This window comes from Leguminivora glycinivorella, chromosome 3, assembly GCF_023078275.1.
Source record: "Leguminivora glycinivorella isolate SPB_JAAS2020 chromosome 3, LegGlyc_1.1, whole genome shotgun sequence".
Lineage (NCBI taxonomy): Eukaryota > Metazoa > Arthropoda > Insecta > Lepidoptera > Tortricidae > Leguminivora > Leguminivora glycinivorella.
In genome coordinates this window covers 16,711,421-16,726,604 of record NC_062973.1, presented here as the reverse complement: position 1 = coordinate 16,726,604, position 15,184 = coordinate 16,711,421, and the positions used below count along the sequence as shown (strand labels likewise).

The 15,184-nt window shown below is 37.5% G+C and overlaps 1 protein-coding gene across 2 annotated transcripts in view; it reads left to right on the top strand.

Moving 5' to 3' along the window:
• Nucleotides 1–15,184, top strand: part of LOC125242522 (myosin heavy chain 95F) — a 72,875-nt gene that overhangs the window by 18,702 nt on the left and 38,989 nt on the right. For both annotated transcript variants that reach the window (XM_048151271.1, XM_048151270.1), the window contains exon 2: nucleotides 14,540–14,729. In XM_048151271.1, coding sequence (XP_048007228.1) covers nucleotides 14,546–14,729 — 184 coding nt within the window. In that variant the 5' untranslated portion in view covers nucleotides 14,540–14,545. The remainder of the gene's footprint in view (nucleotides 1–14,539; nucleotides 14,730–15,184) is intronic.

Below are 15,184 nucleotides of genomic sequence, written 5' to 3'. Positions count from 1 at the left end.
AATGATAAGGAACGAACACACAACTGCATCTCAGACCAGCTAAAGTTTTTAGTAATTTGCTTTTGAGTAGGTACCAAGTAGGTACCTAGTGGAAAGATAATCGCTAATCTCCTCAAAAATTGGTTACCGTAATGACCCTAGTCAAAATAAATTCTGGCAGAAACGCTTGAAATTGTCACATAATTTCCATCTCCAATCCCACGCAACGCGATATCGATCGCTGTTGCAAGGCTTCCGACGCGGTCCGCTGCAGAAGGCTCCGTTACTCAATCCCGGCTTAACGGGATGACGTCCGATGACAACTGGTCTCGTGTACCCAGGCCATTTTAGGTATGTAAGTATCTCTTGTCCCAGAAACGAAAAAAAAATACAGTTCATCCCTTATCCATTAGACCTACAGGAACAATAACAAAAATCTTTCTCACTTATCCCATAATGATGGGCAATATTGCAATTATAGCAAATTGCAATATTGCCCATCATTATGGGCAAATTGGAGCAAATTGTACAACCTAGTTTTTATTTTTCCGAAGTCGCAGCCTCCTCCGTTCCGTTTCTCAATCCGGGCTGAAGTCTGATGACAACTGGCCGTAGGTGTACCAGGAAATTTAAAAGGGTCCAGTTGGGCGATAACGGCGTGTCAGTTGTTTCGCGCTGTCACTGTTTACTTTCGACTTCGGCCTTCGACTATCGCGAGCTTTGCAAGATCCTATTTTTGGACCTATTTTTTGTATTTACCTACTTCAATAAGTACCAAATTCAGCACATACGTCCACATAAACAAAATTACCAGGAAGACAAATTGCGTAGTTACTTCGTGACTGCAATTCTCTTCTAAAGCCAATTATATGGTGTGATTATCCGTATTTAGCAATTTTAGTAACAAGTGATTTTAGGATTGCTAAAGTTGAGAACTCAGCCATTAACTGGGGTCTTTCTATACTTAACCCTTAATTTGGCAAAGTCCGGTGGGACGGACAGGTGATAAAAAAAAATATTTCGCTTTTTAGGTAGAATTTTATTTAATTTAACATATGGAAAGAGACTCTTTTATGATACATGCTTTGTATAAAAATACTATTTGATCACTGTCAACACTCGTTTGACAGTTACTCGTCAAGATGGCACCGCATCAGAAGTCAACTGTTTTTAGCAAAATATTTATGCGTTTTTCTTTTGGTTTTTGTAAGAACAGGGTATTTCTGTTGTATAAATAATAAAATATATTACATAATAGTTGCAAGTGGTTATGTTTTCAATTTATTTCTCAATTTCTAATACTCATAATCATCATCTAAACAAGTTGTCCGCCGCACCGGACAGTGCCAAATATATACTAAATACGATTTGTCCGCCGTGGCGGACTATACCAATGTTGCGGTGTCACGTGTTGTAACAAATTATTATATTGTTTTGTTTATTATTTTGATTTTCTTGTTTTGGTGGCCTGCTTTTATGCTTAGATTTTTTTTTGATCCAACAGGGTGTGGTGCTGGACCAAGCAGTTAAAATTTTGGCACTTTTAGGTATACGTAGTGCGCGGATATTGTGAATGTTACATGTCGCGCGAGGGGCAATAAACATTAAAGAAAACCGGGTAGATCAAAATTTATAATTTCTTTGTCTGCCCCGAACATTGATATAATTAATTTCGGGTAGTTTTGTGTTGTTTACATCTTCGACGACATTTTGCTGGGACATCACTGTCACATCAGTCTGCCGTGGTCACGGCCTGTGCAACCTGGCCAAAAAGTCGGAAAAAAGTTAAAATAATGATATTTGACTATAAATATGTGTCAGTTTGATTTTCATACAAAATTATTATATTTGTTAATTTTTAAAATAAATATATGTTAAGAAATACTTGTTTATTTTAAATGACCGTATGTTTGGCAGTGTCCGCCTCAGCGGACATATTAATTTATCCCAATATTTGGCAGAGTCCGCTGTGGCGGACATATTTTTTTTCCAAAACTAATAAATCTAGATTTTTTTAAATATTTTTCGGACGCTTAAAAACACCTGTTATTCAATATATTAAGTAAAATCGGAAAATTTATGTCACCAGAGTCTCTGCCAAATTAAGGGTTAAATCGGACAATTTATAGACAGTAAAGTTTTATAAGTACCAACACTATCACAAAATGTCTTGGTTATCATGGTATACAGTAAAATTCTCTCACAAAAATCAAGAATACTCAGGAGCAATGAAACTTTTCTTATGAATGGTATTTAATTTTAAATTTCCACAAGAAATTATTGTGCGATATGAATATGCACACCTTTGCACCAGTTTAAGAGAAAGTGTATCTTAATGGATCCAGTACGATAATGACCTAGATCCACCACTAATTGATACCGTGCTTACGTTTCAGTTTCCCGTAATCAAATCAGCGTACCGTGAACATTTAAGATTCGCGTGTTTCAAATATTTCTTATTTCTCAGTTACGTCAGAATTGTCAGTCATTGTTTTCGGTTTTGAAAGTAACTTTGTTTCGGACTGGAGCATGGAGTAAGTGAACTCAAATTAAATAGAACTTCATAACACATTGTGCACCCGAAATGTGGGCCATACGTAATTGTATTGTCTTCATCGTTTTTGATATGATGTTTGTTTCATGTTTATTTTTAGTTTGTTTTCTAGTCACGTTCATTATTACGAGTAATTACGGAATCAATTGTTATGGCGATGGCATGTTTACCGTTGGAATGCGTTTACACGTGCATAATTGTGACCCATCTACTTGTCAGAATTCTTATAATCAGACAAGCATAACTTGGGCATCAAAATGTAAACCAGGGTATATAATATTATCTCACTTATTTTTTCCAAAAACAAAACATTGACTACCTATTTAAGTATTATCGCAGTGTATTTTATTCGGAAATTTTCACATCAGCTTGCCATAGGAGTTTTCTGACCTAATATAATATCTAACAGTTTACTTTTATTTATCTACTTATTCAAAAATTTGTTCCTAAATCTTTGTAACGAGACACGACGTCGGATTTCCCATTACGCCGTATTTCGCACGTCAGTCGCTGCAGCCGAAGGGGAGGCCAGATTGATACGGCCTTGATGCCTTGCATGATTTATTCGTTAACCTGTGTTATTGATAAACGTCGTTTGACCTTATCTGTTGATCTGTAATTGTCACAATTAGCGTACTACGCACGAGTTTAGGATCAATCGTATAGCTTAAGATTAACGTCATATCGATTATAGGTCTACCACTCATTACCTATAGACAGGCAGTCGGTAAACTTGGCAAAAAGGAAGTTGCGCGGTGATTTTATATTAAAAAGTTAGCTTTTGTTGTCAGAGGTTTAAGTAGGAACCTAATCCTCACTGTAAAGTTGTAGACTGTGCCCAGTCCGGTTTCTGGCAGCAAGCCGGACTCAGCGGGGGATGGGGGGGAGCTTTTCAAGTAGGCGCCATGGGAAGCTATGTATGTTCACCATGACAATCAAAATATATTTTGCCTCGAATCTTAACCCGCAGTTTACCACAGTAACTTACCGCCTTACCTACCCTTACCGCCCTGTGTAAAAGGTTATTCGGTTCACCTATAGTTCTGTGGATGATCCGCGGCTTGGATTAAGTGTTACGCTGTTACTTAGTTAAATTGATAAATCGAGTTAGAGTTTAATTGCAAATCGGATTAAGTGGTTATCAATTGTATCTTGATATTAATAAAATCAAAAGATGAATTGCGAATGTATCTAAAACATGCATTTGATGGTATCTCTTATGCCACTAATGTGTTTCTATGTAGGAATTAACCATTACGCATCTTTCTAACACCTATATTACTCTAGAAAGTCACACAGCTCATTTCCCGTCACTGTTCCTTTTCCGTTTCTATTGACTTTATGCTAATGCTCCTCGTAATCGTAACCGTTCGTAGCAATTGATTCCAGTCAGGTTTGTCACCGGCTCGTCTCGTCTCGATTATGTCGTTACCTATTTATTTTTGTGTTGTGTGATGATGACGTAAAGTCATCGATCTTATACTTCAGGCGCCAGACACAGCCACACGAGAAATGCGACATTTACAAGGTCAAAAAGGGAAATCACATCTACTGTCTTATTCTGCTATTAGATGCATTCAGTTTTACTGTTTTTTGCAACGTTTCGTACGGCGGCGTGACATTTAAATTAGTCAAAATCGTTTCAAACTACGCCACAATGTCAGTGTCCTTGACATGTAAACGGCTATTCAGCGATATCGCGACCAATTGGCAATATTTGGACCCACAATAAATTCCCTTGCAGTCCGAGATATCGCTCCTGCTTGACATAGGTACTTGGGTCCTGGGACCAGAAATTCTGCATACTTATTTCACAGAAAGTGGTTCAAGCATGGCAAGGCCCTACCTTTCTGACTGCCTTTTAGCGAAGTGCCTATACAAATATGCACTTCGTTTTCGCCACATTGACCACAAGACCATACTAATGATTTTACCATAGGCATCAAATAATGAGCTAACGCGTCTACGTCTCCTTGACACATTAACGCTCATTAGGCTAGTGTTAAACCGCAGAGCCTGCTGTTTCGGTCGGCGGCATCGGAAGCTAATCCGTTCCATGTCGCCGGTCCGCTATCAGTTGTATCTTGTATCTGCCATCAGCTTTGTTATGCTCTGCCTTTTTATTTTGCGTGCCGGTTTCTGCACTGCTGGCTGTAGTAGCTGTTACGTGCCTTTTAATTTGCATTTTCTCTAGCTGAGGGAGGAATGCGAGTTTAGTTTCAGCGATTATTGATATCAAAACTTGCAAACGTGCAAATTGTATTACATAGGTACCTACGTAAGTACCTATATCAAAATGCTTGATAGCAGGAGGGTAAACAAAAGTAGACTGCATAAATAAACTACTGTGAAAATATCACACACACAATCACATTACACTGACTCTGATATCATAATAGTCAAGAACATAAATACAACGTAATCACTAAGACACCCTCTTTGAGGTAGCCCGTCAAAACACAATCAATATTACCACTTACCACTACACCACACCACACCATAGGTACAAAGACGGGACTGACAGCAATGATGTGAAAATTACTGCTGCACCCACACCCCAAATTGCACCCCATTTATTATTTATATTTGGTTGGGTGTACCGCAAGGGCGCATTGTATTCTTTGACTTACTTACTGTAAGCTTTTGACAAGCCTTTAATGTGTAATGATACATGTTGCTGGTTTGGTAGTACCAGCGTAGGGTAGGTAGAAGTTCCTCGTATTTTGTGTTCACACATGATAAGTACAATCTACTCGTATAGAAAAACATGCGTAATGTCGGTGAATTAAGTAGATTTTTTATTTACACAGCCATATCATTTATCATCACATCTAACTTGCATCTCTCAATTTCACTACGTAACTCATGTGTACGAGTGTAATGAAGTAAACATTTGATTTAGTCTGATTCAAAAGGCATTGCAGTATTATTTTATTTATATTCTATAGGAAAGCCGTATTTACATGATAATAGTCTGCGTTGCTTTTAAACGTAAGGATTCAAGTCATGTTCGCTGACTCACACGCTTCCATTTACATTAGGCAACTTACCACATGTGATGCTATGTTTAAGCAGTAAAATGTTTACATGTGCCGAAGAGATCTTAATGGATAATGTACTTAACAATGTAAAGATCAAAAATATAGGTCAAAGTGCGAGCGAGTTTTTTCCCAATATCGTAGGCTGGAATGGAATGAAATCTACAGTACCAAGATATTGTTTTACCAAAAAACATGCAAATATGTTTATCGGTATTGAAAGCAGCGTAGCAACAATTTTATTAGGTATGTACTTACAGTTAAATCTGTTAAAATATCTGCAGAAGCCAGCCTGACAGTTCCGTATGAACGGTGAGCAGCCTCTCAATTTTACCGTTGTTGCATGGTATGGGTCACTGCAGCGACCGTGTTTACTGAGTTGCCTCAATGTAAAACGAAGTATCCACCGATCCGGTATAAATGAGTTACCGTCTTTTAGAATTGTGATGGCAATAGTTTACCGGTTGAAATGGTGCCCGGCAAACCAGTTCCCTTATCACTCACCTTGCCATTGAAGGCGATGACTAACGTGTTACGTCATAAAAATATGGTTATACGGTGTCATTGAATGTAAAAGGACTGAAGAAACATGAATTATACTAGAGATTTAGCCGTTTTTGTTACAATTATGTAACAATTACTTGTGTTGCGCACTGTATTGCGTGACGGTAACATATGTATGTACTATGTAGTAATTACTTACTTATGCTAATATGCTATGTTAAATTGTCATTGCATTTTATATGTATGTAAGTAAATTGATTTTTGATTCGCGCCTTATTAACCTCCTTAGCATTTTACGCTCGTAGGTTTGCGACAACTTGCAATGGTGTGGTAATTTTTTAACTTATTATATTGCGAGTTGCGATTGCAAAACGATGTTTTAGCCAAAATAAAGTAATTCTAAGATATTGGTGACTTATGAAGTTTGTCCATTAAAAATATTGCGGTATTAATAAAAGTCTTGGTAGAACTTTTTAATTGGATTTGTACATAGGTACCTATAGAACCTACTGAAAGTAAATTGAAAAAGTATGCCACCTTTATTGGTCACTTTTTATTTTATTTTTATTTTAACCGATCGTCCAGCGAAATGCCCATTATCCAGTTCTCACATATTTATGTAGGTAGATACACTATCCTACCGTTTATGCCGGTGTGAGCAATAGCCGGATAATTCAACCATATGTTTGCCTCGCCAGCAAGTTCAAGGTTTAATTGGATCAATAAGAACTGGATTCTCAACCATGCCTGTATAAGTCGAGGCAGGTGCCCGACTCCTACGCTCGAATCATACCATGTCCAATTTTTTTTCATCCTTATTCCATACGTATAAAGTGTAAATAATTAACTTTTAACTATACGTCGTTTTTGCATAAGCCTTAGCGTGTCAGTGATATGTAAAGTCTGAAACAATGGCCTGTGAACATACCATTACATAGGTAAGTACTTTATTTTTATACGGAATGCAGTTGCAGTCTCTTAGATTTTATCAACACAGAACACTGCGTTTTCTTGTAAAGAAAACTGGCTTGAGGAAGGAAAAATAAACTAGACAGGAAATCTTGTAAAGCATAAGATAGCGATATTATCGGTGTGTGTTGGTGGAATATTCGTGAATAATTATATGTAAGGTAGGTATTTGGAAACAGAGCGTCGTTTTTAATGCAAAAGTTAACACTAAACTTAAGATATTTCAACGTTTTATAATTAACGGTAAACTTATAACTTTCAGACTTCTTAAAAATGACTTCAGAAAAATAGACACAAAAAATGGCTCGCGTTTTATTTAGCTACCATAATTTAGGTAGTTAATACATTTAATTAAAAGCGTACACTATTTGCAAGGAACCACAATGCCGGTATAAAATCGGACACTGAATCTCACACAGTTTCATCACGAAGTGTCGACATGGAAATAGAGCAAGAATTTTCATTGTGCTCCGAGCCTTGGAGATAAGATAAAAGACCGGCTAATGTGCGCCATTGTTTTCAACATTCCAATTGGTATTACTTTTTTGCAGTTTCAGTTGAAACTGTTACCCTACTGTTAACCGAGGTGAGCTCGCTTATTAGATGAGTACTTATGTCGTATAAAATCATTTCGTAGGATTTTGTTAGTGCCCTTTCGATAAGAAAAACGTATCTGCTCAATACATAGCTAAAATAAATAGGTGCAATATAAATCCTTGTAACAGTTAGTTACTTTCTAGAATAATAGAAAGTTCTATTATAAAGAGGAGAATAAGTACTTGGGCTCATATTCTATCTTTAGATTTATCCTCTTTATTTGAAAAAATATGTTGTCGTTGTTTTGAACGATACTTGATGCACTAGCAGCGAATTCGTGTGAATAAGGCCTGATTTAGACGGCGTGCGAACTCGCATGCGATTTTAGTTACATTGCGGGCTCTTGAGGTTACATACAATTTTGCACAGCCATCAAATACCGCAATGTAATAAAACTCGTATGCGAGAATGTCATAAAACTCGTATGCGAGTTCTCGTACCGTCTAAATGGGCCCTAAGTCACTAACATAAAGAATATTTTATTTAAAGAATATTTTTTTGTAACAAAAGTAGTCTATGTCTCAACTCTTAAGTTGTACTTAGTACGATTAGGTCGTAGTGAACGTATAATACGACTCGGCTAACCGGATTAGAGTTATAAATGAAGTGAAACAATACAATGCATATGATATTTTGCTTCTTAATGCTTCAGGGGTTTTAGAAATCATATTAGATTCCTTTATTTTGGTAATTATCTTAGGCTTACGATTCCCAAACCTGCAATGGGCGACTTATATTTACGTACGTATTTACACACTCACTATCTGTATCTACAACATAATGTGCGGTTACAATTCCGTAACATACTCGATCTTTAATCATCTAGCTATAAAACGAAGCAACCGGGCATTAAACTACTTGAGCGACTTTCAACATCATTAAATGCATTAGTATTACTTCCGATCTCTAGAAATAATGATTTATTTGTATACTGTTATAATTACAGTAATTTATTTAATCTCACCGGCTAAATCTAAATTCTTCTCATCTCATCTCGATGTGTCATCTAAACAAAGAGAAGAGTAATTGCGTGCGATCGCGGAGATGTCTGGCGTGTCAATGAATGTGAATCATTCGCTTTCCGGCGATTTACAGGCATTACGACCAGATTTGCTACACTCAGCGAACATCATTAAACTACACAAACTCTGTTCCAGATTTCTACCTTTTAGTGTGATTCAAACCTTGTGCTCTGCGCCTAAAGGATAACTTCTAGACTATTTTCTGTTTAACTACATCCAATTACTGACTAGAAAACCTGTTAACAGAACCCGTTCGCTGTTAACATCGCCTGCGTCTATAAGCTAATATCGAAGGAAGTTCTTGGTAATCTTCAGAATTGATGACCAATTTAAAAATGCCAGTGTGTCTATAAAACAGCGGCACGTGAGTAACGATCCTGAGACACATGATGCTTTTTATGTAAAAAAAAACTGGTGTACCTAATTGCAGGATTTTTTAATGTCAACATTGTAGTCTACCATAGAAAATAAGTTAATAAGTTAAGTCGCTGTTCAATATATGTGAAAGGGCAAGTCGTGACTCGCGACATCCAAGAATAGCGAAGGTAATGACGGGACAATGAAAATTGACACGGTAAAAGCGTATAGGTGCGGTCAGTGGTCCTATTCGCTGAAATGGCACGGTTCGGGGTCGTCGGGTCAGGCCTAATGTAGGACCAGATTTGTCCAATCTTGCAAATGTAAACTCTAGATAGAGGAAGACAAGGTTTAGTCTGAGAGGGTTTGAGTAAGTTCGAGGAGCCATTGTCCAACACGGTCTAAAAATGGCAGAGGTCGCTGACATGATTTATTAGGTTCTTCGTGATACTTTGTTGATTTTGTTCGTGTGAATCCGGAGAGTGCAAATGGTCGGTGTGACTCATCAATGTTATGGTTGGCATAGTCTGTTTAACTTACAAGTTTCGGTGTTAAAATTAGAAATATTATCTGGTTTTCGTATAGGTACTATCGGTGTTATTTCTGTGAAATGGAAATCTCTTATGACTCCCTAAATTTGTTTGGTGTACTCATCAGTTTTTCCTTAAACAGTTAAAAGCCTTTAGTGCTCACAGTTACTTATTTTTTAAAAGTTAAACCACTAAACTCGACATAGTCCTAGTCTAAATTCCATAGATAGAAATCATTTTGAGAGACCTACAATTTCGTTCATGTGCTCTGTATCTCAAAGGTAATTAATTGATCGTGATTGCAAGAGAAATCTGACCTTTATAGAACAAGCCCTTCAAATGCAAGTGCACGCAACTGCAGTTAACAGACTATAAGATCGGCAAGTACATGAACGTGTACGCCCACATCTACCTAACCAGTTTTAATTGTATAACTTGGTGTTTGGCCTCTGACGATGTTCTTAGTACTGAGTTCTAGTATAATTACTAACCCTAGTAATAGCAAAGTAAACAGTATGTACCTTCTGTCTTTGTCTGCTGCGCGTCACGGAGATGAACATGCTCCGTTGGATGTGTGGAGTTTCGCGGAGAGACCGCGTGAGAAACTCCCGCATTCGCGGCAGTCTTCATGTCCGTGACATAGCAGACAAGCTCCAAGAAAGCCGCCTACGATGGTACGGCCATGTCTTACGTAAACCGGCAAGTTACATAGGGAACAAATGTCTTGCCATGGCACCTCCGCCTGGCCCCGGACGAAGGGGAGCACCCAAGAAATGTTGGCTTGATGTCGTTGGGGTTGATATACTTGCTAATGGTCTCACTAAAAGGGATGCAGAAGACCGTGCGAAGTGGAGGAGAAAAAGCCGGAAAGCGGACCCCGGGCTCCGAAGCGCCCGCGCTGAGGATGCAACCGGGAAACCGTCAAGATGAGAGAGAGACCTTCTGTCTTTGAAATTCCTTGAAAGGCTATAAGGTATTTAAGAGTGTATTCTTGTAAAATTGTACACAACATTTTCTTAGTTACTAGATAGCTAAGAAAATCTTCCATTTGGAACATGGTCTAATTTAACATGAAATTGCTTTGAGTAAGTATTGTATTTTTGGGCTTTGATTCTTAAGCCATTGCTAGATTGAAATTGTTTTGGTTGCGGATTCAATTGTCTTTGCATTCGTACGTTTGAAATCATAAGATTAGAACAATTGTATTATCTGCCGCTTGAAAGGTAACTGTTAGCGAAATAAGATAACCTAACCACAAAATTAAAATTTTGAAAAAACCCCGGACCGCGACATAGTGGACCGATTTTTATGAAACATGGCTAAGAACACTCCCGACCCGACTAACTCAGCTTTCAAACAAAAAAAAACTACTTAAATCGAAATCGGTTCATCCGTTCGGGAGCTACGATGCCACAGACAGACAGACAGACAACAAATAAGGATTAGGGAGTAGAGATTACAGGTATAGGGTTAGATAGAGCTTTTAGAGCTGTTCACTATGGCAGCTCTCCATGAGTTTTCTATCGCAGTCTATTATTAGTATTGGCAACATTATTTTCACACAAAGCATCTCATGCTCAAAACCATAAAACCCTGGCAAATCTTCAATATCTACTTGTGTCAAACGGTAGTCAAAATGACATTATGTCCTATTGTTTATTTATTTAGGTTAAATCTGTTAAGTGTATTTTAAAACAAATAACAATGGGCAAATAATAATGAAATGTACTCTGTAAAGGCAAAGCGAAAGCATCTGTCCGTTAAACCAATATCAATAGACGTAATTTATCCCCAGCGCTGCGCTGCTTCATTCTCAGAAGGATAAACGAGCAAAAACGCAGCTTTCATCAACGACTTGATTGTGTCACGTACCTAATGCACCAGAATTATCTCTATACTACCTTATATACATCATATAATGGCCTTATGTTAACTTATTAAGAGCTATAGTGCAGTGTCAGGATAGTAGCTTTCATTGGAGCGTTTCGATCGATTTCTGCGACGGATCTACAATCCTCGTGATGAAGCAGCAGTTTATTAGTGAAAACCAGTCACAACATGTAATAAACGTAATACGGTAGGTATCTCTATGTAAAGCTCCGTTCTGTAAGTTCTGTTCTCTCTTTCCGTTTCATATCTTCATACAAATTAAGGATTAATATGACTTTGCAAAATATGTTCCTTGTTTTGATCGAAAAATGTTATTGGTGTCAGTTTCTATTTGGTTCCCATGTACATCTACTCCTAGGTAATAACTTTTATTGTTGTTTGAAGAGAAATAAACTTTCTTAAAATTGAATAAATATGAATGTATTTGTTTTAATATTAACCAGCTATGTGGCATTTAAAGGGTCTCTAAGTATACATAACATGCCTGTTATGTAAATTTTTAAATATTTATATCAAATCAGTGTCAAGATCATTGTACATTGTCTGACTTATTGTTTGTTTTACTAATTGATCACCAATGTTGATTTTATAGAAAATTCCAAGTTAATTGGTACTCATGTTATCGATGATATTTAGATTGCTATCTATTAGTGTGGTAATATCCGTTTTAAGTTTAGTATCAGTTTCGATTTAGTAAAGTGTTGTTGATAATAACTAGTGTTTACTCATATATACTTATCACACTAAGAGTAATTCATAGGGTATAATGATTCTCGGATAAGACCGAGTGAAAGGTGAGGCCTTAAAGACTAATATCATATTATTAAGCCAAACTTTAATAATAATATCGTATCGTATCTTTGAAACCCACTATTGACTGGTCAATAATCAGAGTAATGGCTTAATGCGTATCTCAATACCTCAAAATGCTAGAACTGCCGTTATAATATGCACTTACAAAATTTAGAATTACTGGTAATTTGTCTTGTCTCCATTTCCACGGCAGCCAGTCTTTGTCCCAATGCGCTTTCATTCGCTTTTCCTGCTCGTTTCTTCTCGCTGCATCGAGTAATTCCCTTCGTTTATCTTCGCCACCGGCTATTCATGTTTATTCGTACCTTTTGTGATTTTCTCCGTAATGTTTTGGACAATTTTCTCGGCTTTGTCCCGGAAGCAGGTCAGCGTTCATAACTGTGTCGCTATGGTGGAAGTCTTACAGGTACCCTTAATTTGTAGGGCACGGTGTTTAAACTAGTGCAGTGAATAATCCCGTATTAAATTACAAGGTAGATTGCTTCATTTGCTTTGTATGAACATTGTTATTAATTTACGATTATGTAATGTCAATGTCCTAGCTGATATCTATTGATTTCTGTAATAGCTGAATAGGCTAATGGGCAAGTTACAGTGTTTTTATTTATCGCTCTACTTTATAAATTTTTAATAAATAATGTTTCGTCTTCAAGTCAAATGAAGCTCAGACTGTTCCCTCGTTTTGTTTAAGTACCCTTAAAGATTACTCGTATTATAATTCTACTATTGCTGTTCTCACGTTTACGGCATTAGGTACGCCCAATCTAGTGTTTCACGAAATGACGCGGGCACGGATGCGCGCTTATATTAGATAGGAACGTTTGCGTTTGCCGTTAAATTATTAAAAGTCTATTGTTTTGACTCAGGATGTGCTTTCGTCAAATTAGCGTCTTAGATGATTTCACATTTGTCGGCTAAACGTTGATAGACCGACTTAATTCATCTTATTTCTTCCTTTGACCTCATTCTGATGTCACAGTCAAAATTTAGTTTGCTGCAATCCGAAACGTAACCAGGCCAGTTTTTGTTTCCGTCGGTCCGTCTAGCGGAACGAGACGCTTGTTTTTACGGACCCTCCTTACGTCATTTTGAAAGTGTAGGTTATGCTCGCTCGCTCCGAAAGTGAGTTAATCGTACGTTAATTCTAGCGGAATTACAGTGAGCTTTATGTCTCAGCACATTTTTTTGGCAGTCTAATTTATTTTGCACGTTTTTTATATCAGCTTACTTGCTGGTTTCTACTTAGTTCTGCTTTGGACCAATATGCAATCGGGTATTTCGGGTATACTTTTAAATGTAGGACAGGCCATTATGGGTTAGCTCAATGAAACCTGAGATCCATCTTTAAATTTTGTAGTTATTACTTATTAGCGAAGGTTAGGAGTAATAGATGAGACTGAGACTTCGGACAACATTCAATTGTTATGTTTGTGTTCAATGCAGAAGAAATGTTCAAAATTAGTGCTCTCGGGTTATTCAATGATATCAAACAAACGTCTGCGTTGTTAAGATTCTTAGAAATCTCTTTTTTGTTGTAATACCATCGTAATGTACACAAACAATAGGTAAATATCCAAACCATAAAGATGTTTATCGTTACTGTTATGTTTCAAGTGGTATAACACGTGTTTATTAGACTGTTATTAATGTGTTGCACTTCCTACGTCTTATTCCTTTGCAATAAGCTGCAAAAAGTTAATAGATACATTTAACTTAAATTTCATACGGTTCATCTTGACGCGTGGCGTGAGGCGTGCTGTGATGTAATTTTAATTGCCTGAACTCTGAATATGAATAATGCTTCTGGGTTAGTGAAATCAAGACCCACTTTTGGAAGACAGATAAAGTGATCATTAATTGCTGTGTGTGTATACAGAGTTAGTGCATGAATAGATTTAGGAAGTTGTCTCTCTCAATAGCGATTTGTATGTTTTTTTTAAATTATATTTGATATGATCGATGTTGTTTCATACAAGGAAGTACAGATTTTAATAAACAGGATATAATTCTAACGATGTGAAAATGCCGTTTCACGCCTAATAACCCTTTCAAGTATTTTTATGTTCTTTACGTTCACAAAATTTGAAACGGTGCTAGCAGTAATGTATTGGTATCACGTGATGGCCTTAGAAATAGCTTAATCAGTGTGACTTGGATTTATATTAGCCTTAAAAACACGCGGAATGTATTGAAAGCGAGGACTTCAATAGATCATGAACATCATATATCAATCCTGTACTTTTTAGCTGTAGAACTGTACTGTAACATTATTCTCTCTTGTTGCAGGTCACAATGATGGACAAGCAGCTGGTATGGGTGCGTGACCCCACGGACGGGTTCGTCCTGGCGCGCATCCAGGAGCTGATGGGCGAGGAAGTGGACGTCATGCCTCTGGACAACAGACATCCTCGCCGAGTCTGCAGCTTTGAGGATGTCATGCCGGCTGGAGACCCTGCCAAGGATGTTGACGACAATTGTGAGTACTAGACTTGACAAGTGGGAAAGTAGTAGATAAACGAGGAGGTTGGACAAACAAACATCTCCGAGTGTGTAGCACTGAGAACGTCATGCCCTGGAGACCCTGCCATAGATTACTTTTGAAAGTAATTTTAGTAGTCGAAAATATTATATTATAATCGCCTTTTCTAATAATTTTGGTGACATTGCATTGAGAGGTGCCTTTTGCGTAATGCTCCCTGAAAATCAATGTCTTAAACTGTGACCCAGATATTTCGCGGCTCGTCAAAAGAACCACCTGGGCTTGACGAGCCGCGAAATATCTGGGTCACACTAAATAGAATTAGGTCTGACGTCAGCTGCTGCAACCACAATCTCCATAAATGGGGATACAAATCGTCACCAAACTGTGATTGTGGCGCGTCGGACCAGACAACCAAGCACATAGTGGAGGAATGCCCTATAAGACGCTTC